The sequence below is a fragment of the Pagrus pagrus genome (assembly GCF_965226575.1).
Source record: "Pagrus pagrus genome assembly, chromosome: 15".
Taxonomy (NCBI): domain Eukaryota; kingdom Metazoa; phylum Chordata; class Actinopteri; order Spariformes; family Sparidae; genus Pagrus; species Pagrus pagrus.
In genome coordinates this window covers 7102514-7128316 of record NC_140199.1, presented here as the reverse complement: position 1 = coordinate 7128316, position 25803 = coordinate 7102514, and the positions used below count along the sequence as shown (strand labels likewise).

General features: G+C 41.0%; 2 protein-coding genes and 1 long non-coding RNA gene across 3 annotated transcripts; 1 reads left to right on the top strand and 2 right to left on the bottom strand.

The window, feature by feature from the left end:
• Positions 1-1836: 1836 nt before the first annotated feature.
• LOC311270262 (bifunctional 3'-phosphoadenosine 5'-phosphosulfate synthase 2-like) lies at positions 1837-16516 on the bottom strand. The gene is made up of 12 exons (XM_084375031.1): positions 14527-16516; positions 12141-12255; positions 11780-12015; positions 11563-11701; positions 11260-11378; positions 8353-8466; positions 7354-7465; positions 5690-5895; positions 5372-5507; positions 3790-4058; positions 3462-3691; positions 1837-2776 (listed from the first exon to the last, which is right to left on the bottom strand). The coding sequence occupies exons 1-12, from the start codon at positions 14551-14553 to the stop codon at positions 2635-2637; spliced, it is 1845 nt and encodes a 614-aa protein (XP_084231157.1). The 5' UTR covers positions 14554-16516; the 3' UTR covers positions 1837-2634.
• On the top strand, positions 14780-20499 carry LOC311270272. Its single transcript, XR_014624231.1, has 3 exons — positions 14780-14869; positions 19196-19320; positions 20412-20499. It is a non-coding gene; the product is annotated as an uncharacterized lncRNA (long non-coding RNA).
• On the bottom strand, positions 20137-25348 carry LOC311270264 (multiple inositol polyphosphate phosphatase 1-like). The gene is made up of 5 exons (XM_084375033.1): positions 24696-25348; positions 24419-24613; positions 23738-23835; positions 23197-23327; positions 20137-20812 (listed from the first exon to the last, which is right to left on the bottom strand). The coding sequence occupies exons 1-5, from the start codon at positions 25282-25284 to the stop codon at positions 20428-20430; spliced, it is 1398 nt and encodes a 465-aa protein (XP_084231159.1). The 5' UTR covers positions 25285-25348; the 3' UTR covers positions 20137-20427.
• Positions 25349-25803: the final 455 nt, after the last annotated feature.

Genomic DNA, 25803 nt, shown 5'->3' with positions numbered 1-25803 from the left:
GAGTAATACATCACATGTAATGGGATAATGTAATAAGGATACAAAAAAAGGTAAAGTGACAGTAACGTGCACACATGACAACACTTCACTAGTCTCACACAACATCACTCTTGAGTGACCACACTCGTTATTAAGATTAAGTAAAAGTCATCTTATTGATATTTTTTCTCTAGTCCTTATTTGCTTATGTCTGGTATTGAGGTAATCCAAAAGAAACGGAAAGTGATCAAGTTACCTTACTGTAATATAGTGATACTTGTATAACTGACAACAGGTAATGACTTACTGTATTAGAATACATATTTAAAGTAACCCAATGAGGGCTGTCACGATATCGATGTTATCATGATAATCACAGGATCTCGTGGTGGCATCGTCTTTTCCTTTTGTCTTTTTTAAGGCGGGTGGCAACGAGCATTCAGCTGCATCGCTGCTGTCTACTTTAACAAGCGTCATCATCAATATATCGTGACGCCCCTGCTCCCAACTCTGCCCACAACCATATCTGAAGGGTTAGAGGTTTCACGCGATGGCCTATCAACTCTGAATAATCTGAATCTGCAGAGTAACTAGACACTAAAGTGATCAAATACATGATGTTTTTACGTGAGTAAAAGTAAAAGTCTTCAAGTATCTGATTAACTGTACTTACGTATTAAAAGGACGAGTAAAAGTAAATCATACATATATTTACATCTGTGTATATACTACATACTCTGGGTCGACTGATTAATGATCACTAGATCTCTGATGCAGTATGTAATCTGCAAAGTAACTTCTAACTAAAGTGTTCAAATATTATAAGAGTAAAAAGTACAATATTTGCCTCCAAAATGTAGTAGAGTGGAAGTATAAAGTAGCAGAAAATGGAACAAACTCAAGTAAAGTCCAAGTACCTCAAAACTGTACTCAAGCACAGTACTTTCCATGACTGAGGGGAAATATAAAGTAGCAGAAATACTCAAATAAAGTGCCTAACATTGTACTTAGGAACAGTACTTTAGTAAACTACATTCCATCTCTGGTTATTTTAAATGTTGACACTTAAACACAAGATTTGTATTTTTACTGCAAATGCATATCGGTTCCAAATATCAGTTACTGGCCTCCTTGATTACTTAATAATCAGTATCAGCATGAACCCTGAACAAACACTAGACAAGTCGCAACACACGACTACTGTGGTCTGGTCTTAGTGAGTACTATCATGATGTAACAAATTACATCTACTCAAATTACTGTAATTAAGTCATTTTTTGGGTGCTTGTACTTTTTTTCATATCTGTAATTTTCTCGTACTTAAGTATGCATTAAACCACACATAACTGTGTACAATTTGAATTGATATCTAAATCCTTTATCTGTGTTTTTGTAGCCAATAAGGCTATCCTGAATGAAAACCCTGACATACTTTTACATGAGTATTACTTTAATACCACTTGTTTTACTTGTCCTTACAAGTACAGACTTTTCAGTACTCTTTCAGTAATCAAGCCTGCCTCCTGCCAGAGAAACCCAACATGACTGTGCCCTTTTACATGCATTTACAGTGGAGCCTTGTTCTGTTGTCATTGTGTTTTCCTGCACCACTTCTCACCAGCAGGCGGCAGCATTGTACTTTTCACATTGCAGCCACAAAATGTCAAACTGCCCAGTTGACTTCAACCTTTATCCCATGATAGATAAGCATGCACTTTGTACAGGAATAAGTTAATGTGAGGTGTGTTGCATAACCATGACAGAGAGCGATATCGCTGCACAGAAAACATTTCAATCCTTCACATTACAAGATTATCTTATCGACACATTATCTCAATATTAGGCGTTCACCAGTGATTCTTAACACTGGATAAGCTCCTTTATTACTGCATCGTAACATACTCCGTCTTCCTAATTCTTTATTACACGAATGCCCATGCCCATTTTTATAAAATCACATAAACCTCAGAGACATTTCAGGCAAACACCAGGAAAAACATTGAAGGTTTTACAATGTTGACATTTGTGAGAAAGGCACTTTCACATTATTAAAAAAAACAATCTATGTTGCGTTTCACAATAATGTGAAACTTTAACACGATGAATTAATCAACATCCATACATGTACAACAAATAGGCAGTGTTGGTATTGATACAACAAGAAAGTGACTTTCATTCAGGTCTGACGAATAACTCAACAGACGGTGATATCGTCGCTGTACAATGCTATAAAAAGTGACATCTACATGTTGTTGTTTGTCATGCATCCTTCAGATAATTACATGTAAATATCAAAAATGATTTCCCTGTCTTGGTATGTGCTCCTATGCTTAAAAATAAAAAAAGAATCTCAAGTTACCTTTAATTTACTAAAATACATAGATTAAGTTAATATGCATATAAACATACAATGGATTTATAAATCACATAGCTTTATAGGAATGTAAAAATGTAATGCTTTAACTGTTGAGGACAAGTCTTTTTTTGATTTGGTGAAGCCTTGTAAAAAACACCCACCCCTGCCAGAAAGACTCATGATTTACACCAATCTAAATTCTTCACTCGAAATGAATAATCAATCTAAAATTCCCCCTTAAAGATCCTGTAATCGTTTTAAAGTATGCTGTTTTGCTGGTGAGCTGAGCCCTGTGTTGATTACTTGTCCTTCTTCAGAGAGGTGTAGTACTCCACCAACACCTTCCAGGCCTTGGGGGCCATGAAACCATCTGGAGGGTTCTCCCCGCTGCGAGCCATGTTCCTCATCTTGGTCCCGGAGATGAACTCAAAGTCGGCTTGTCTAAGAGGGTGAGGAAGGGGCGACATGAGGAGAATGTGCAGAAACGATATTTACAAATTAGGCCATAATTACACCTGCAGACAGAAATACCGAAAGGTGGATACAAACACAATGAATCTACAAGAGCGACTTCTAATTTACAGTCAGAATTTCGTGACCCGTCTTTATGTTTATACTACAATCTGCTCGCAGTGCCAACAAGATAAGGCGTTGTGTTACAGAGCAGAAGACTGCTGACTCGTTGTTTCACAGCAAGTCTGAAAACATGTGGTGACAAGGACAATCACTCAAGTAGCAGCACTGTGATCTACTGCACTTTGTTTTCATTCACAAAATAAATGATGCGTGTTTGATAACAAGACTCGGTCGTTTAAATTTCAAGTAAATATGGCTGAATCCAAATGTCCACCCTCTTGACTTGTGGACTGAGCCCTTGTGGACTAGTCGTACATAATGTAATGTGTTATCTGTCATCACGTTAAATCTGCGAGTGCCTGACACTTCATGGCTATACAAGCTGACAAACAGGCCTGAAGACTACAATAATAGAATGCACCTATTCAAGTTACGCCCAGCGTCAGTAGTATCACCATAATTGATTCCCCAGTGACTTCTCCAGGAAACTCATGAATATGAAGAAGTCACACAACTGTCACATTCTCAGATCACTAAAACGTTGACTCACCGCTCTGGGTCGTAAAAATCCATGGCCTTCTTTGTCTTGTTGTAGGCTGCTACCCTGAAGGGAATGATCTCCACAGAGGTGAGGCCCGGGGCCATGGTGAGCACCTTTCCTCCGTGGGTGGGCTCGTACAGGTCCTTTTTCGTCTCCGGGTGAGGCATGCCTGCAGGGTCCCGGCCAACAATGTAGAAGTTTGCTCCGGCGACCATTCTTGCTCTACAGTGCCACTGGACCTGGAGGGCATACAGGTTAATGCTCAATCGCACATTTGAAATCGCATGTGAATGGTTGAACAGTCAAGAGTTAGACCGAAGTAAACATTGCCCCTCACCTCTGTGGGTCCAGCGTACATCATAGGAGATGGAAAGATGGCGACGATGGTGCTGGCTGGGTCCAGGATGCCCTCCTCCAAGACGGCAGCATGCTGCTTCATCCTCCAGTCCAGAGGCACGTCGTCATCTTTGGTCCAGCCGCCGAGTGGGTGCAGCAGGAGGACTGGATTCTTGTAGCCTCGCTCCAGGAGACGGCGCTTGGTGTCCTGCATCAGCAGGGCGTGACCGTTGTGGACGGGGTTACGCAGCTGGAATGCGAATACCGCATCTATCGGGGGATAACATGTGAGAGTTCATATCATGACAGTATTTGTTTGGTATTACAGTACAGTGGAGCTTCATGATATGTGCAGTCCAACATGTGCAGGGTATTGTGCATTTTAATAGCTTTCATGCTCATACTGCTTTTCACATAACTCAAATGGACTCTTCTGGTTCGTATATCAGGATGAGTCTGTTGATATTCCATATGTTTCTTATTGTTAACAAATTCCAAGAAAAGACCAGTGAAGTGATCCTCCTCACAAGTATTGTTTGTATGGCAAAACCTAACTCATTCCTCTCTGTCACAGAGCTCCATTGTTGTTTATTTTCTGTCGATCCCACATATATAATCCAGAATGCTCACTGGCATACCGACTCTCTGGCAGGAAATAGTCCTCAACCAAATGCACAACTTACTTAAAAGTCAATATTCTTTAACTGTTTCAAAACATGTACTTCTTCTGGGGTCTAAGAGATGCAGACATGCTAGGGAAGTTAGAAAGTATTGAGCAGGTGTGTCACGGTTTCAATTATAAATCTGACGATCGACTGAAACGATGCTTTCATCAGGTGTGTGTCCAAAGAAAAATAAAAACAACACTTGCAGCTCTTTGCTGATACACATACGGCAAAAAAGCCACAGAAAGCCACTACTTGATACCAAGTAGCCTGTCATGTTAAAGAGGAATTTGAAAATGTACATAACACAGATGGAAACCAATGATGAGGTTTATGATTCAACACTTTGTAGTTTAACGGCACAGCTGTATGTAGAAAATGTATGAATTGAAAATTGATTCAGATACACCCTGAGTATTGCTGGTTTTGGTCTTTTCATGGGTTGTGAACACTAAGAACTTATAGAATATTGTCAGCCTTAATCATTTAAGCGCACATCACAACATGCTTGCACCAGTAACAAAACTCAGGATGGGACCACAGGGCAGCACAGAATACTGCAAACAAATAAAAACATGACCAAGACACACTCTGTGATGTGACGTAGATAAAAAAAACATGATAAAAGTGAGGGAGTGAGACTAAAAACAGGTGATCACATTTCATTGTTCATTACTTTTCGAAGAGATAACGTACGTCTCCATCGGTCACCAAACACAGATCACAAACATCACCATGCAGCTTTAAATTTACCATTTTATTTCACCTGGTCCTTTGTCAAGTACTTCTGAAAGACAAACGGTGCACTGCTAAACAATTTGCTGCGATGGATGTATTATATTTATGGAATTGTACTTAATGCCATTTTCTGATCCCTGATTGTTGCTGTGGTTTTGTGAGTAATTTAGATTTTCTAACCTGCTTTCATGGCTTTGAACTTCTGCTTGAGCTCCTTTGGTGTCAGGCGATACTGGTCGAGCCCATCGTTCCATCTGATTCGCTCCAGCACCTCCAGGTCACCACCTACCAGCCAATCACCTCCCTCCATAACCATCTGCACAAGGCGATAAACACTGTTATTTGTTGTAACTGCAATTAGCATTAATGATCAGTTAAAATCATTAATTTATGTTTAGCTTTCCACAAAAAAACAATGACGTAAGAACCGGAGGATCTAACTGTCTACCGTGTGGTAGACATCCAAATTATAACTATGTGTGATGAATGCCTTATTACCTTAATGTAAGGGTGCTGTGGACAAGTGGTGCCCCACTGTCTGGCACAGCGCTCCTCTTTGCGGTTTTCGTAAAACTCTGGGTTCCTGAGAATAGCCACACGTCTCCCCTGGTACTCGAGAGCTACCGCTGTGCAGCCATCCAGCTCCTGCTTCTTCTCAGTGCTAACAGGCAGGACGATGGGAACGGACAAGTTGATGGCCCCACCTGATTGAGAAGAGGATGCAGTGATATCAACCAGTGAACCAAAGCAAATATTATTTCAGAAACGTTTGAATTTCACGAAGAATATATTGGAATATCGGAGATCAAGGAAATTCAGATTTATCTTTGGGGATAAGAACACAACCACATGTACTCAAACCCAAAGGGGGATTTCTGCATTTGTCAAGAGGTACGTGATAAGATTGTGAAGAGGTGCAACTAAAGTTACCCTTTAATTTATCCACATGTTAAGTCAACTGTAACACCTGAACACTACATGATACAATTGAGAGTTAAAACTACTGAAAAATGGTAAAAACAGATGCCTAAATTAATGGCTATATGATTGGAATAGAGAGCTAAAGGTAAAACCACCAATAACTGCTCAACCGGAGCCTGTTCCTGGATCCTTTTATCCAAATCGGCACCAAAAGTTAATGGGGTCTATTGTATTCTGAGCTAAGACCCATACTCCATCAAACCACTCAACCAACCAACCAAACAACCAACCAACCAACCAACCATCCAACCAACCAAACAACCAAACAACCAACCAACCATCCAACCAACCAAACAACCAAACAACCAACCAACCAACCAACCAACCAACCAACCAACCAAACAACTAACCTTCCTTGGCAGCAATAATACGTCTACGGTCTGGCAGATAGATAAGACAGAAGACTGTGTACATAAAAAAATATCTCCTCATATAGGACACACTGAAATGTGGTCTATGTGCAGACTTGTTTAAAAGATAAAGTTAATGTTGGCTTGATTAAATTTGATTTGTTTTTCAATTGTTTTAAAAAGAAATCAGATGATAATGTAATGGATTCCAACAAGACAGAATTTTGAAGATATCTTCAAATCAAAGGAGGAAAGGCTCTCTGCCCAGAGGTATCAGTGGTATCTTACCATAACATCTGGACACAGGATGTTTTGATGGTTCCGAAGAACTGGATGGTATTTCTTAGTTATGTGAGTTACATGCGACAGAAAAAGAAAAACACTTCGTTTCAAAGTGTCCTATGTATCATAATCTTAGAAAGAAGCTCTCAGTCAAACCAAAAACAAGTTTTATTTGGTGGAAGATGCTGAAAAAAGGAAAAACTCAGTATGTTAGTGTTAGTTTAACACGTTTAACTGTCTGTTCTCAGCTTTAGGAACATGATTAGCATGTGGTTTGCAGCAATCATTTGTTTTGTATTTGTAACGGGATGGACCTCAGTATTTTGGTTGACCCCTCTTGTTTCTGTGTTTGTGTTGGACTATTTGGAAATAAGCTGCTTCTGTTATATATCTTAATAAAGTCATAAATAAGAATCATTTCCACTTTCATTCATTTAAAAATGTGTAATCTGTCTTATTTTAAATCTAAATCTGGTTGGAGTGTGTAGTAAAGGTAATGCCCTGGCAGGTTATTTGATGTATTAATGTGACGCTGCGCTCGTCTCTCACCATCCAGCAGATTGCCAAAGTGTATGACCTGGAGGAACTCTCTCTCTCTCATGAAGCCTTTCAGAGGACTCGCCCAGCCCTCTGCCAAAATCTGCACCCATTGAAGATCCAACTGCAAACAAAGAAGAAATACTGACCATAAAAAGAAGGCACTTGACATGTGTTTCCACTTCAGAAAAGCTGTGGCTTTATTTGCACCGACTGTAGTATTGTTAAAGTTGATCCACACGTCAAACAAGCCTGTAATTACACTAAGAATGACAGAATCAGTGATGATTAGAAGACAGGCCGAGTGCCAAATCAAAAGAGAGCCTCATTGTAACTGATGATGTATCTATGATTAATGTATTAACATCCGCACTAAGTCGTGACAAGATGGTCTGAGATAATTTGTGGTAACACATGAATAACAGACTGCCTACGCTGCAGCTTGCATAAACAGAAGATACCACATCAAGTGAAATCTTTACAGAGTGAATACATAACTTTGACCACAAATTAGTAAATGTAAGGAAGAGGAATGATGAGATACTGTTAAGAAAGACATTTTAAATTGAAGTATTTGCATGTAAAGTACTTTGCAGTGCGTCTTCAGGACACTGATATGTATATATAACAGCTGTAATATATATCACTGTCATCAGACATTAATCTCCATAACTTACTTTACTAGAGTTACCAGAGTGATATCTTGCTCTAAATTCAGGAAGAAAATGAAACGGCTATTCTTCTTTTTTTAGTAGAAATCTTCATGCACCTCCAGGGAATCAACCTGAACAGTAATTTGATATGTTAAGCTCACTGCTGCATGCCTGGCTGGTTTCTTTTGTCTTTATTGGTACCCAGGGAAGTCAGAGCAGTCACATTAGCACAAGGAGTCCAAACAGTGGTGAATGTTTATGGGCTCATCACGAGCGGCTCTGTGCCATGTCCAGTATTGACCCTCTCGCTCGTTTGCTGCGTGATAAAAGGAGCCTATAAACTGAAGTGGTGGGTTACCTTAGTGATGCTGATAGTGGGAAGCGTGTTTGCGTCAGCCACGGCGAGATTCAGCTTGTTGTCCGGAACAAATAGTTCATTCAGCTCCTCGATGATCTCGCCTGGTACAATATTCTGTATGGAGGGAGAAAAAGGGAATATTCATGTTATAGTTGGAGACGTTTGGTAATGTTGCGACGTGATAGCTAACTTTTGTTACGTGTTCATCTTATGATTAATTTCTCAATTAACTGTCAAATTGTTTGGTCTATATATTGTTTATCATACATATTTTGTCTCTATTTTAGGATAAGAGTAACTGAAAACTGTTGTAGCTCGTAAACATGAAATCCATAAAGTTTGTGTGAGTGAATATTAAACTCATCCTTTAAAGTATGTAACTTCTGCCTCTCAATTTATACAATGGAAAAAAGATATAACAAAAGAAGGAAGAAAACACATTTTGGTAAGGTCGTGGAGGAGCGTGGGATCATGGGAGATGTTGTCTTCATTGTTAAACAGCCATCTTTTGCCGATGAAAATCTATCTGACGTGACTCTGGATGAGGTTGGTGTATAAATGTTTTACTCTTGTTATGTTTTACACGTTCACTGACTTCCTTCCTTGCTCTCTGACGTCACTGAAGCAGGTTTATCTAGCCTTGAGCAACCGAAGAAGAGCTTTTAGAGAGTATTTGTTTTCTATCTCCCTCCCTCTTCTCCCCTTCAAACTGTCATGATTGAACTTTAGTCGTAAAACCTACATTTTCTATCCAGCATCAATTAAGTTTAACCCGCCCGAGTAGTGTTGGTTTTCTATCCAACAATTCCTACCAGTTTTTCTGCATTCGCATGTTTGTCACATTAAAAGATAAAAAGTAAACCAACCAACGTTTGGAGGAAGATACTGATAATCAGTTTTTTTTTGTTGTGGTTGTTAGGGGTCGTGAGTGTTCAGGTACTGAAGCTAGTCAGACACAGCTCAGTTTGGCAAAGTGAACAAGGGGAGAAATGTGTCAATCAATCAACACTGACTGGTGCAATCACTACGTTAACGGCTATTGCCTTTGGGCGTTTATTAAGCAATGCACTCATGGGAACAGGATGTCTTTGGAATACCTTTCTGCAAACTCATGCTGGCACAGCACTGTTTAATGAAAAAGTCATTTACTTATACCTCTGTCACAGGACAATAAAAAAGGCTGCCGTGTTTACACATTTACCTTATCAGCAGAGCTTGAGCCTTGGCAGTGGCGGTGATGATGATTATACCTGTGTGTACTCTGTGTCTGTATCGGCGCCCAGATCCTTCATGCATATTTACAAATGATCCGTGGCTCATAATGGCATTGAGGGCAAGAGATTAATTACTTTTAGATTACGTACATTACTGTGAGAACAGAGCCCGAATGAGATTTCAGTTGCTCTTTGAGAAGTGAGAGTCATCACCTGGAGCTCTACAGCATTTTTTTTTTTAAAACAAGTATTTTAAGCCCCAACTAACTTTAATTTTGATATCATATGCTTCATAATGTGTATTCATATGCTTTCAACTGAATCATCATTTTTGCTTCTAGGGATGGGAATTAATAAGATTTTATTGATACCGGTGCTATTATCGATTCTACACATCAGTCTGACTCTCATCGATTCCCTTATTGATGCCTGATCAATTTCCTGTGTGGAAAAGAAGTAGGCCCACACTTTCAGGTTTTCAGAGTCAATGCAACAGTGTAGACACAGTAAAAAAATAAAAAAAATCGGTTTGCATACGACTGTTTAATTTGGAAACAGTTCTTGGAGCAAAAGGTTGATATGAGGCGATATTTGTACAGCACTCAGTCATTCAAAGACAATATTTGCTAAGCCTGACTGTAGCACTAATGCTAATATAACATATAATATTTACCTTAAGTAACGGTTGTGCTAATTGTAAGGAAGCAGCGTCTATCATGTGAAAGAGCGTCAACTACACGGCATTCCTTGAATTTAAGCCCATGTTGTGTAGAAAGATGTTTTCATTCTCACATAAAATTATCATTTTGCAGACATATGACCTGGCAATGTTGCTTCGGGAGGTTTCTTCATCTCAGCCATGATTCCTTCTTGTTGAAGTTCCCACCATGAGTTTTCTTCATTGTTTTGCGATGCTCAATGCACATGGTACAAGACATTGATAAGCTTGGTAGCATACGATCTGGCCACCAACGGATCAGACGAGTTCAGCTCTCAAATCCCATCCCTGTTAACTGCTGCAATGACCTACTATCCCTGTTGAGATCAATAGTGTAATCTATTCTGAGCAACCAAACACCATCTAAGGGTCACCAGGATGTTCTCTCCCTCTGTATAGTTGTTATTATTTCCCTCAACAATTTTCTCATTTCGCTTTTCTCTGATTTACTGAGTATCGGCAAAAGTAAGGAGCCACCGTTAGCAGACAGACCTTCAGAAAGAGGAAGAGGAAGGATGAAATTATGCAATACTACAGCCTGCAGAGCAGAGGAAGACATATGAGTGAGAGAGGAGGCAAAAGTCAATAAAGGGGAAGGTCTCGCACCACGTGGAGTGAAATTTGGAAGTGTATTTCTTCTTCACTGGACCTGTTTCGTCCATTTTCAGAGCCGAACTGAGCTCAGTTAAAAACAGGGAGACTTCCCACGAAAGCCTACAGTGTTGGCAGGTATGTCTTCTTCATGTTTCGTATCTGAAATCATTGTCCGGGTTAAACGAACCAGCTAGTCAAGCCCATCCCTGAGTATATTGAGCTTTCATTGTGAAATAAGCTGCTTGTTTGAACAGGGATATATTATTCCATATACTGGCAGATTTGTGGGTATTAGCTTTTGACATGTATGATGAATGACGGAGGCCTGTGAAGGAAACAACATGTATAGTACATTCTGCTGGACTGTCTGTTAACACCCACCTGGTCCCTGAGCAGCTCCAACACTTGGTGGAGGCATTCGTTGACTGTGAGCTCTCCAGTTTTCAGGACAAGATCTGGTTCCTCGGGACGCTCGTAATTTGAGTCTATACCAGTGAAACCTGGCAACAAATGTAAGAATCGCAAGGATCAGGGACATTTTCGTTCTTATAACATACAGCGCAACCTCAAGTGAGCTACCCTGTGGTTGGAGAAAGGGCTTGGCATTCCTTTAATGACTCATTGTGTGGCACATACTGCAAATAACTGAGAGAGAGTTGGCTGAGGTAAGGATGACATACATACCTTTGATCTCTCCGGCGCGCGCCTTCTTGTAAAGTCCTTTTACATCCCTGCTCTCACACACCTCGAGAGGAGCATGGATGAACACCTCGAAAAATGGCAGTCCGGCACTGGCATGGATCTTCCTCGCCTCCACACGATCCTGTGAAAGAAAATAGTACATGCATTAGTATTGCTAATTTGCTGGTAATTTTGGATTTGGTTGTAACGGTGTCCTGACCTTGCTGAAAGGAGAGATGAAACTGGTGACACACACCAGCCCAGCATCGGCAAACAGTTTGGCCACCTCGGCGACACGACGGATGTTTTCCTCGCGGTCTTCAGAAGTGAAGCCCAGATTCTTGTTCAGGCCATGGCGAATGTTGTCCCCGTCCAGCGAGTAGCAAGGGATAGCGTGGGACACAAGGTACTCTTCTAGAGCAAAACTGATGGTAGTCTTCCCGGCACCAGACAAACCTGGTGGGAAAATGTGACAAGCGTGAAGCTGGGTTGAATGAGGCACTGTTTCTAAAATAGTCCATATCGTGGCAGATGAAGGAGCTGCCTCATGACAGATGTCATATTAGACTATTGAGATTTACCGGTGAGCCAGATAGTGCAGCCTCTGAAGCCTCCCCTGGTGCCCACGACCTGCCCTCTCTTGCTCCGGCTGACATGGTGGGCCTGGTACACCACGTTGGTTGACCTGTTCAGGTCCTAAAATAGAAGAACACAGATTGGACATGAGTGGTTGGCATAGACCATCTACATCTGAACGCTGGGGTAGTCTGACCCCGCCTGACTCATTCTGTCATGTCATCCCAACTAACATATAATGTCACTTTACATAGTGATTAGAGCTCAGTTTAGCGTAGCATGACTGTTTTTACATGCCCTGTCCGTAGTGACTGTGGGGATAAATGGGGCTGTATTGACTTCTAAAGGGGAGGGGTAGAGGAGGGAAGGGATGGAGGGAGGGGGAGGACCGACTGGACAATGTGTCCAGTGTGCTGCCTGCAGCCCAGCGATGATGTGGCAGTGCTCGTGCCCACACGTTCGCCCTCTGCATCCACTCTCCCTTCTTCCCTACATCCATCCCATGGCTTCACTTTTTTGCATACTCACCCCTCACCTCCTCCCTCCTCTCAGTCACTACAACCTATGCCTATAAAATGCCTGAATAGACACTCACAGGGTTTCGGTCTACATTTAAAGAGTCCTTTTTCTCTCTCGTGCACAAACCTTCCCGTGACTGTATAATGTAACGACCTTGAACCATCACACATAAGGCGTGTTTCATTTCATAATGTGAGATGATCACCACATAAATTTAGACTTTATGGTTGTCTTCCTAGAGGAGAGTATTTGCCCGGTTTATAGGTCACCAATCCGAAAAATGAAGCCAAACTACACGTCCTCGAACGGCCAAACTGGCTCCAGAAGCGAGTCAATCCCCCAGACCTCCATAATAAAATGCCTGAAGTTTACTTCCGAAATAAACACGTTTTAAAATATGGTTCTGAATTTTTAAATCCCTTAGTTTAAATGACATTAAGGCTTAGAGTAAGGGTGTTAGCTCTCAGGCTAGCTGTCAGCGACGGGCTTCATTTGGCTCGCCTCAGCTCAGACAGATTTTTGGGTGTGACCCCTTTTGAGGAGATTTCAAAATATTGAGATATACATCTGGAATCCCAATATAGCCTAAAAATATCGTGACATTATTTTAAGGCCATATCGCCCAGCCCTAGGAGTCAGGCAGAAAACTTTGTCCATGTCATGATCATGTCAAATCGACTTGCTGCTCCACCTCACAACAGTACGAAATATGCTTTACACAGTCTAATCATGAGCAAATAACATGTAACCTACACTCGGCGCCAGTGCTGCACACACCCACACAACTGGAGTGAGATCAAGATATACAGCATACCTTTTTTAATTGGAAGACATTCTCTTGACATGACTTCACAACCTATTATTAACTTTCTTTTTAATCCACTGTCTCTTTCTTGTTGAAAAGCCCTTTCATCTGCTTTCCTGCATAAGAAATGCACCACAAACCCTTGTTATTACAAATTTAGAGGATCTTACGTAACACTTTTATCTTTCTCCCAAATCACAATAGATTAAATTACAATAAAGAGCTCTCAAGTTACTCAACTGCAGGAATTTGAGCAATGGCGAAATAACCTTGTCAAAGCGATAATAACTTGATAACTCACGATTTAAGGGCTCGGTTGAGTATTTGCGTCATCGATTTCCGTCTACTGTTTTCCCAATTAATCATCTTTCTTCTCTAAATGTGCAATTTCTCATATAGAAAAGGGAACATCAGCAGCACATACTCATGTTTAAGACCAATGTGACTAAAACCCCGCAGCAGTTTGCAGTAACTGTTCACAACATCAGCTTTGTGGGGCGAGAAAAAACTAGCATGAGGGGTTTTGTGCACTGAAACACCTTCTCATATTCAAAGATCACTCCACATATGTTCTCCAAGTTTGCAGCATTCCTGTGCAGCATCAAGCCAGCCTGTCTCACAGTGGCTTCTTTCTCCCCCCACCTCCTCCTCCACCACCTCCTCCTCCTCACTAGTTATGAATGGGCCAAAGTGACATGGATACGTTACTACAACAACCCCTCTATTCAGAGTCAAGGCTGTGACCATCACACCTGGTAGCTGCTTACAGTAAAGAGGCATATAAGTGAACTGAACGAGCTGTTGTTGGGTTTCTTTTACTTTACTTTGAAGGAAAATGATTTTTTTTTTCTCTGTAGCTGAACAAAATCGCCAACAAGGAGGAGAACATAGCGGACGGTCAGATTGATTTCATGTGTTGACAAGACACACGAGTTAGCAAAGGGAGTTTTGTACATCGTGGCTTCGCTTCACTTCTTGACACACATTTGAAGCTAATCAGATGACAGCTTGAATTCCTCTCCTTGCCCCCCCTTTTCATCTCCAGATCTACTTCTTCGTTTACTCACCGTGCGAAGCTTTTTCACCCCGGACATTTCTCTCGACTGCTGCTGCTGCTGCTGCTGCTGCACACCGGGCTCAGACACACGGAGGCCTGGATGAGGGGGGAGTCTGTCGCTCGCTCGCTCGGGTTGTAACCACCAAAGTTTTTGGCAGCGGTAATCCAAGAAGACGAGGGGCTTTAAAAGGGACTTCCAAGACACGTAGCATTCCGCTGGCCCAGCCTCCGGTCCTCCTCCTCCGACGTCGTGAAATCTGCATAATTAGCAGTGCAGCAGCCAATACTCAAGAATAACGACATGACGGGGCCGATCGCTGCGAACCGGCAGAGCCGGCAGAACTAGGCTGGAGGTTGGGTATTATTAACATTAACGTTATCAATTAAAGTGTCAAATGAAACTACCCTTTATGTCCTAGCTTCGGTTGCTCGTGGATCACAGCCGAACAAGACGACGGGCTGATATCAGCTCAGGTTACCAACAAATAGTCGAAGCCGAACCGTTAAAAAGACATTAGCTCCGTTTGAACTCGTTGCCACCTCCGACCGTTGTTAGCTAGCTAAGAAGTTTAACTTTTACGTTAATGACAGTTATGCTAGCTTAACTTTGTTGAAGCAAAATGGCTAAAAATGAAGGATATTCTCACTCTCCTGGGTAATGTCCTCATGCCAGTGATGTTACTCATAAAGTTGTGCTCATAACATGAAGTAACCTCGCCTCATTATTAACCGAGGAAATGTCAAGTGAGGTTAATATGAAATGGCCGAAACGTGACATTAATGCAAACTATGTGTATTAATGATGTTTTCATCATGTTAAAATGCCGTAATAACGGTTGAGAGTGAGATTCGACATCGGCTACAATGCAAATCGTTTCGGTTCTGGCTACAAAAAAACAGTCTGTCCTGGTTGAAGCCGAACCATTTAAAACACATTAGCTCCGTTTGAACTCGCTGCCACCTCCGACCATCGTCAACTAGCTAAAAAGTAACTTTTAAGCTAATGACAAGTATGCTAGCTTAACTTTTTTGGAGCAAAATGGCTAAAAATGAAGGTTATTCTCTCTCCTGGGTAATGTCCGCATCTCAGTGATGTAATTCACAAAGTTGTGTTCATAACATGAAGTAACCTCGCCTCATTATTTACCGAGTAAATGTCAAGTGAGGTTAACATCAAGTGGCCGAAACGTGACATTAATGCGAGCTATGTGTATTAATAAGACGCAGCCGTTACATTACCGTAATAACGGTCGAGAGTGAGATAAGCCATCAGTTACAATGCAAGAGGTGTTAAAGTACAATTAATGAACTTATCTATCTTATATAGATGTGTACTAATGCATTTAGAAAAACTGCACTTAGGCCCACAAGCACAAGTTATTCATCAACAGAGTTTAAATTCATCTGGTCTGCGGCTGATAATAAAAAAACAAGACCTGCATCTGATCTGTAAAGAAAAAGTCAATGATTGTCTATTCAAAAAAAAAAAAAAAAGATTATTTACAAGATAAACCCTAAACTGCATTTCTGGCTTTAAAGGTGCACTATGTAGTTTTAAGGAAGACATTTTAATCAGAAGAGAAAGATCTCTCTCTTTGTTTTCATGACTGAATAAACAAATGGACCGTAAAGGACAAAACAGATTTCATACTTTGTTTATATTTGGCGGACCCTGCCACCTTTCTAGCTTCAAACAGTGTTCTGGGAAACCTATTTTCCTCTGAGAATACAAAGCCACTAATGGCTGTGAACCAATCTGAATAACTGACTTAACTTTGTACTTTGTAACTGATGGATGAGGGGCAATATAAATGATGAAATAAAAACGTATAGAAAATACATTTCAATAAATACAGCATCATAAAACATGGTCAGAATGGCAGTTTAATTCATGTTATATCTTGTGCAATAATGGAAAGAAACCTTGCAATTAAGCAATATAGAAGTAGTAATACTGTAATGGTACAGTTACACTTTAAATTCATTGATACGTTCATGCAAAGAAAACACAACAAAGCCACTGTAATGTCGTCTTTTCTAGAGTCGACCCTGTCTGCCTAAACATCAGCAGGAGGCTTGAACAGCTGACACTCAGCCTCAAAGTCACAGCCTTGCAGCAGTTCCCTGTAGTGCTCTTTGACGTCTTCATAGAGCGGCATGGAGGCCCTCTGGTCAGTCAAACCGGGGAAAGTCATAGTGTCTTCTCGTTGAGCAGCGGCTGCAGTCTCAGGTCGCCGAACCGAACACAACATATAACAAACCACAGCGCACGTGGTAACTGAAATCTTATCCTGGTGATAAAGATTCTCATTCAACAACTTTGCTTCACCCCTTAAGGCTTTAAGCTTCAAACAAAATCACCATTCACATCAAAATTAAGACTGAAAACTTGTAACTTGTCGACAGATAAATGACAATTTCAGGGGATCAAGAACATTGTGTATGTCTGTGTGCACGTTTTGTAATGTATGTTGTGTTACATTTCCAGTTTGACAAGTCATGATGTGACTAGCCCTTTTCACACAGAAGCCCCGTTTTCTCTGCAGCTGAGGTTCGCCAATTCTCCGCCTTTGTTTGTTCACACAGAACCAAGCAGCTCCGGCGTAAAGGCGCACCAGTGTGTCAATTCATACAGCAAGCCGGTGCTGCGGATCCAAAAGAGGCGTGACGGTACACGTCATGATGAGATCCTGACCCACCATATATCCTGGAAAGAGACAAAGTTATGTTTTTCGCTCTAAATTAGATAAATAATGCTGTTTTCTGGGGGAAAGTTCACTGAAGTCTAGGTCAGGAGGGCTGACCGTCGTGATTTGTTTCAAGACAGTTACTACAACACAACACAATAGTGGAAGGAGACAAACACTTGGTGAGTTAAAGTGTTTTGCCGGGACAGACGCTGTTTTTCGTGCAGAAATGTGACGAAGAGTCGGTAGGACAGACAGGATGACAGAGGCTTACCAAAGAGTTGCCAAAGACACGACCAGTTACTACATTACTGTTGTTTGGTCCTGTAACGTTGCTTTGTGGGACATTTGTCTTTATTTTGTTGAGTGATGGACCTGTTTAGTTATCAGACTGTGAACACCACCAGATCGACACGCCCCCACTCCGCGCCACCGGCTTATCCGTTCACACAGGTTCGCTTCGCCTCTGATACTACCTGCAGCGAAATTTCACCCCTCATCGCATCTGAAACTTTCACACAGAGGAGGATGCGGAGAATTGGCGCAGGATCCCTGTACTCAAAGGGCAGTGTGAATGGGGCTAGTGATACATGCGAGACTCCAGTGTGTTTTTAGTTACCATGGGTTACGTAGGGTTCAAAAGGGTACTATGCCAAAAGTACTTTGTTAGGAACACAGCTATAGACACCAACCAACTAAATATGATTGACTTTTTTTCATAAAGATCCTTGAATTAAGTGGAGGTAATAAAGGAAAATGTAGAAAAATTCCTTTTCAAGGAATGTTTAAGAATGTAAGAAAACAATCCTGGATCTGTCTCTTTATCCAGATCCACATCGACACCCATACTCCATCCGAGTTTTGTGGAAATCTGATCAGTAGTTTTTGGGTAATCCTGCTGACAAACTAACCAACTAACAGACACGGTTGGAGGGAAAAATGTATAGTAACACAACGCTCCATTTTTAGCACTGGAGGAAATTTATTCACTTGTTCTTGTTGGCTGCTTCGTCCAGTCGACTAAACAAATCATGGAAGAGAATGCAGCTCGACTTGCTGTTAATATCAAAACCGCAGCCACTCTTCAAGAATTTTTTCAGGTCATTTGCATATTCCATAACCTGTTGAACCAAATAGTTATACTCATTAGTGGTTTGGATACAGGGTTCGTCAGTCTTTGTTTTGCAAGGTAACATTTCAGGTTACCTGAGTGTTAGGTCAGCTTGTAACACAAGACACAAAACACTCTGTGTCATTCAGTGAATGAATACAGTGGCAAAGCATTACATACTGTTTAGGCAGGACTCTTTCTCTAACTTGGCCTTGTTTTTTTTTTTCTTCTTTATAATTTACTGTATTTATTTGTTTATTAAACAGAGACAATGCAGATTACATAGGAATAAGTAATGCAATATGTAATAAAGGGTGTCATAACCTTCCACATTGTTGTATATGACTAAGAGTAACATATCTTACAACAAGCACTTCAATTACACTTCCGTACCTGTGCATCGACCTCATCGAAGAGCCGACACCAGGGAGAGTTCACAGTCTTGATGGCAAACTCATAAGCACATAAGTAAAAGGCAGCTTCGGCCAAATCTGGAGGGGAAAGGTTGAAGTCAAATGTTAATGAGACGTGAAATCAAACATATGATGAAACACAACAAAAAGCACTGGGACAATGTGATATTTTATCCTGAAACTTAACACTGTAGTGTGCATGTGCCTTTGACATCTAGTGGAGCCTCAATACATTAATATACAGTACAGACTAGGAAACAGCTCCACCTACTGTGCAAATACTCACTGTGAAATATGACCAATATGAAGTTCTACATACTGTTATCCAAATACGGGTTTTCCAGTTTATTTTATACTGTGTGATTTGGTACTAACTATTGTAAGTTTTTAATAATAAATGAACAAACAATCTGTTTTCCCTCTACTCTTCTAAATTACATAATTTTTTTTGTTTGTTTGTTTTTACAGGGAATTTGTCACCTCCATGACTCAGTGGACCTACTTCAGTTTGCAGAAAAGCCAAACAGATCGACCGGTGATGCCATCGGCCTCGCCCTCCACCCTGCCCTCTCTCAACTGAACCAAACACATATGTGAGATGCTGTTTATTTTGACGATAGTCAGGAATGTATAAAGTACACAAAAGTAATCCTTTAATTTAAGATTATTTGTTTAAGTATTACTTTGAGAAAAGTTAAAGTCACTTATAGGAGTAGCACTGGAGTAAAAGTCTTAAAGTATCAGATATTAAATGTATTAAATGTGAGACGGTCTGCGATCTTCTCCTGGACCCTCCTCATCTCTGGTCCCTGCCTGAACTTGTCCACTTCTGACAGAGCTGATGGGTTGTTATCGACTTCCTCCACAAACCTGGTGCACTGGTCAAAAAACCTCATCAGAGCATCGTTCAGGAGTATTGTTAATAGCTGGGAGCTTCACTGCATGATGTCAGTAATGGCTGTGAACTAATCTGCATAACTGACTTAACTTTGTACTTGATGGACTTTGTATGATTGAGAAGATTAATACATCTTGCAATGTTTACCATATCTGCAACATTTTCAGTTTTTAAACTAGTTTCTTTCTGAAAGTGTGAATGAGGAGATAATACTTGAAATTGCGAGTGTGACGATGTCTGCTTCCTGTTTGAGTGTGTGGCAAACTACATTATCTTGTCTCAGTTAGCTGTGTGTTCCCAACATGTGACCTGAACACAACCACATAAAAATCTGAGAAGGATCAGCTTTCAAAACTCCAAATCACTCTATTAATTTTAGTTCAAATCTATTGGGCATGAGGGGCAATATAACTGATGAAATATAAAAAAAACTATAGAAATTACATTTCAATAAATACAGCATCATAAAACATTGTCAGAATGGTGGTACTGTAACAGGACATAGAAAATGTTCACGCTGCAAAAATACACACTTTAATTCATGTTATGTCTTGTGCAATAATGGAAGGAGCAATTAAGCAATATAGAAGTAGTAATACTGTAATGGTACAGGTACAATTAAAATTAAATCCCTGGGGTGGCATGGCTGTGTTGCAGAGACACCAAATCTGCCTTTTCTCTGGTGCAAGACAAAGGGAGTGAAAAATACTAAAAAGCCAAGTTGATACTGTGATATGTTCATGCAAAGAAAACACAACAAAGCCACTGTAATGTTGTCTTTTCCAGAGTCTACCCTGTCTGCCTAAACATCAGCAGGAGGCTTGAACAGCTGACACTCAGCCTCAAAGTCACAGCCTTGCAGCAGTTCCCTGTAGTGCTCTTTGACGTCTTCATAGAGCGGCATGGAGGCCCTCTGGTCAGTCAAACCAGGGAAAGTCACAGTCTTCTCGTTGAGCAGCGGCTGCAGTCTCAGGTCGCCTCCCCCACAATCGTATAGGACGAGGAGTAAGTTAGCTGCATAGGGTAACATATAGCTGGTGCGGAAGGAGCGTTGGGTCTGAGAGGCGTAGTTGGTGGATGTCAGGGCAGTGCTGTCCTTGAAGAAGCCGAGAAGTGTAAGCAGTGGCAGGAGGGTCTCTGCATGGCCGACCTGGACTGTCACAGCTTCAGTCACCGGCTGGCCTGACCTGACATACAGGACAAAGAACATCTGGTCATCAAGATTGTATCTTATAAGGCAGGAGACACTAGTTTGGAAAACATCCCCTCAAGACCTAATTTAGCCAGATTTTGAACCAAACAGCAAATTTACAAATACTAACCTGAAACTAGATTATGACTGCTGAAAAAAATTGCCAATTAAATGATTAATTGATTGGTAGAAAGTTTATTGGTGAAGGTGAAAAATATTTGGCTCCCGCTTCTAAAATGTCAGGACTATTCTTAGGGTATTTCACATTTATTGTATGATTTATACATCTTTGTTTTTAAATCCAAATGGCCAAACCTGGACTGTCACAGCTTCAGGCACCTGCTGGCTTGACCTGACATCTGGATCTGGTCTAATCCAGATTGAACTGTCTTTCTTTCTCGCTCTCTCTCTCTCTTTTTTTTTTTTTAACAGTTTTCTGACATTTTGTAGAATAACAATTGATAACTGATGGATGAATTGATCAGCACAATAATTGCTGTAATCTTAGCACATCGCAATAACAATGCTTCATGATTTTTCTCAGAAGTTGACAACCAGATTGAAAGTATAAAGAAAGACTTAAATGCATTTAAGTAACCATGTAACAGTCCAGTGGTGTCCGAGCTCTGTAACTGTGCAGACAAATTAAGGACTAACTACTAAATATGCCTGATTTTTTTCATAAAGATCCTTGAATTAATTGGAAGAAATTCAGGAAAATGTAGAAAAAATGCCTTCTCTAGGAATGTTTAAAAAAAGTAAGAAAACAATCCTGGATCTGTCTCTTTATCCAGATCCACACTGACACCCATCCTGCATCCAAGTTCTGTGGAAATCTGTTCAGTAGTTTTTGAGTATTCCTGCCGTTGGGACCCACTGATGAAGTCGTTCATTGTGGATTTCACAATGAACTCTGAACTGAACTCAGTTTCCCAGAACTCCACCATATTCACACCTAGCTGCAAATTCAGCTTTGAGCTACTATTGGTCAGTGTGGCCAGATAGTCAAAACTCCAGCTCCTTCCTTTGTTCTCTCTCTTCTCCACCTCTCTCTCCACAGGGCTGTCTGCCCTCAAGTTCTCTTCACCTGGACTCTTCTGGGCCTAACAGCTGCATTTCCAGCAGCCCCAAAGAACTTCTCCTCACAACAACGACGCAAGGTCCTGCTAGTATTCCGGCTTAGCTAGCGCCAGCAGCTGCAACACAAAGCTTACCAGCTAACTACACAATCCAAGGAACAAGAAGCAAGATAGCACTGAACAGCTATTCCTGCAACAGAATGGAGCGACCAGTTTCCTCCACCTGCTGTCTTTCATCAGGCCTTCCACAGCAAGAACAGCATTGTTCAACATTGGAATTACAACCTTCTCCTGCTTGGCCCATCAGCCAAGGAACCATCAAGACCGTTTTTTTCAAAGACTGATAGCACACAGCATAGGATAGCACACACAGGACTTTTTAACTCTGGTTCATATAATGCATGTGTGTTCAATCTATGTGTTTGTTCACTGTTTGGGTGTTATTGTGATCTCAGATCAGGTTATTGGTAGTTTCCTTTGCTACACAGCTAATTTGACGCTAGTTGAATTATGCTTCACACAGACTCAGGGTCTTTGCATGCAACTAACCATCTTCTCTAACTTGGCATCACGTGACACACACACACACACACACACACACACACACACACACTCCTTCAGCCAGGAGTATATCACACCCACATGTAATATCAGTGAGCACCACCACTGTCTCTTTGTTCTCTCCTATCAATGAACCAAGTGGTCATCCACCATCTAGTCCAACCCTTCGATCAGCCATCTCGTTGTCCCTTTTGATCAGCCATTTTATTTGTAGTCTGCCTTTGTCCATGCCGTACATCATGGTACTTTGAACCCTAGCCACCATTTTGCTTTTGTTCTTCCAGACACACACACACACACCTGTATGTAGTACATGTTAGATTGTGTGTTTTCATCGTGTTAAATAAGACTTTTGAACCTTCATGCTGTCTGTTTAATATTGTAAAAGAGTGAAAGTTGCCAAACTCTACTCTGTCAAGGACTCCAAAATCCTTCGAGCATTACTAGCAGTTATGGTCATTTTGGTTGTGGTTATTTAGTTAATTATTAATCAGTCACAAAATGGAAGTTGAGTACTTTTTTCTGAGTCTGATTTGGTGAACTGGCTATCTTTTCCCTTCCTCAAGGGTGGTGCCCCTAGGTGATCTAATGTAAATTGGATCTTATTATTTAGATAATAATTCCACTCGATAGCCAAATTTAACCCAAAACTCCCTATTAATGTTGCATAAAGTTCATACTACTGACAAACCAACCAACTAACTGACACCATTTTGAGCACTGGAGGAAATTAACTCACTTGTTCTCGTTGACTGCTTTGTCCAGTCGACTAAACAAATCATGGAAGAGGATGCAGCTCGACTTGCTGTTAATGTCATGACCGTAGGCTCTTTTCCAGAATTGTTTCAGGTCATTTGCGTACTCCAAAACCTGTTGAACCAAATAGGAAAACTCATAAGTGGTCTGGATACAGGGTCAGTCTGTCTTTGTTTTGCAAGGCAACATTTCAGGTTACCTGAGTGTTAGGTCAGTTTGTAACACAAGACACAAAACACTCTTTGTGTCATTCAATGAATGAATACAGTGGCAAAGTATAGAAAAGCATTACATACTGTTTAGGCAGGACTCTTTCTCTAACTTGGCCTTGTTTTTTTTTTTGTTTTTTTATAATTTACTGTTTAATAATAATTTAATTTGTTTGTTTATTAAACGGAGACAATACAGATTACATAGGAATATGTAATACAACATGTAATAAAGGGTGTCATAACCTTCCACATTGTTGTAAATGACTAAGAGTAACATAACTTACAACAAGCACTTCAATTATACTTCCGTACCTGTGCATCGACCTCATCGAAGAGCCGACACCAGGGAGAGTTCACAGTCTTGATGGCAAACTCATAAGCACATAAGTAAAAGGCAGCTTCGGCCAAATCTGGAGGGGAAAGGTTGAAGTCAAATGTTAATGAGACGTGAAATCAAACATATGATGAAACACAACAAAAAGCACTGGGACAATGTGATAATTTAAACTGATGCTTAACACTGTGGTGTGTACTGCTGAATTACTGCACCCGTTTGAGGCCTGTGACATCTAGTGGAGCCTCAATACATTAATATATAGTACAGATTAGGAAACAGCTCCACCTACTGTGGAAATACTCACTGTGATATATGAAGTTCTACATACTGTTATCCCCCTGATACAGACAATTACTTATACGGTATTAGTGTTTGGTTTGATAATGTTATTTGAGTGGGTTTTCCAGTTTATTTTACACTGTGTAATTTGGTACCAAGTAGAGTACATTTTTAGTAATAAATGAACAATAAATGAAAAATGAATGGATTTAAATGTGTTTTAAGAATATCAGCAGCTATAGTGTCAAGTTCCTGCATTTCATTGTGCAATCCTGTGTTGCATAATGACGCCTAAGTTGCACCTTGCTCCTTTGCAGTGTGGTGATGTGTACGCTCTTCACAAAGATAAAACTTTCCCAACTTTCTCCAACACTCACCGTCTGTGATTGTATTGTACGGGACTCTGAGACGGTCTGCGATCTTCTCCTGGACCCTCCTCATCTCTGGTCCCTTCCTGAACTTGTCCACCTCTGACAGAGCTGACGGGTTGTTATCGACTTCCTCCACAAACCTGGTGCACTGGTCAAAAAACCTCATCAGGGCATCGTTCTCTGCATGTTCAAACTCCTTATCTGGGTAGAGAATAAAAGGAGCACGTTAAACTGAAGATGAATGTAAGATGTTAATCATAATCATGTCATGATGAGGTCCTACCTGTAATGGCCCACAGCCCTGTCAATCCTGCCTTGAAGGACAGTGTGCTGTTGACACACCTGTGCTTTGAGCTGGTCATGAAGTTGATGAATCCCCCTCGGAGCTTCTCCTCAGAGATCATTGTGGGGAAGAGTTTGGACAGCCTGACAGCCAGATGTCTGTGGTCGTCCACACCTTTCTGGACGAGTCTGCCGTCCATGTCCTCAGTGTACCACATCCTCCACTGGGTCTGGATCTCACGCAGCCAGCTGTCTTTGCCTGCGGCACTGCTCTTTACCAGCTCGTACAGCTTCTGCATCTTCTTGACGTTCTTGCTGGTCGGGTACCTTGTGCCGTGTCTTATGATGGCAGTCAGATGGATTTCGCGACATTGCGCAGATGGAGGCTGTAAGATGGATCTGTTCACAGCAAGTATGTCGTCTATAAGATACGGGTTCACTTCCTCGTACCTCCCTTTGGTGGTGAAGTATTTGGCGATAGACGGGATGTTTGGGTTGTCCTCGGCGTTCACGTCGGTACGGAAACAGCAGCAGAAGCCGATAATGGAGGTGAAATAAACAACAACAACTTTCCAAACAATGTCCGGCATGATGCAGCCTGGTAGCCTGGATGTATGGCCGTATGCGCCTCCTCCTACCAGAGACAAAGTGGTGACGTAGTGTCGGGCTGTCCCACCAATCAACGGAGGCTTTCAGCAGCAACACGAGCCTGACCCCAAACTTTACATAACGCACAATAACGGACATTGACCACTTTTAACCACAGTGCTGCTTGTATGAACACAAGTTTTGATTTATAATTTTAAAAAACGTAATAAAAGTGTGTCCTGGATGACATAAAAATCTGACAACGAATGAAATAGCACAATTGTGTAGGTGAATAGTAGGGATTGATTTAAGGAGACCTATGAAGCAGGTTACTTTCTTAAAGTTCCACTTTGTAAGAAAGTAGATTTTCGCAAAGTGGACTTTTAATTGCAGAGCTAATCAGCTTTGAAAAATCCAAATTGCTCTATTCATTTAAGTTCAAATCTACTGGGCATGAGGGGCAATATAAATTATGAAATATTTTTTAAAAAACTATAGAAATTACATTTCAATAAATACAG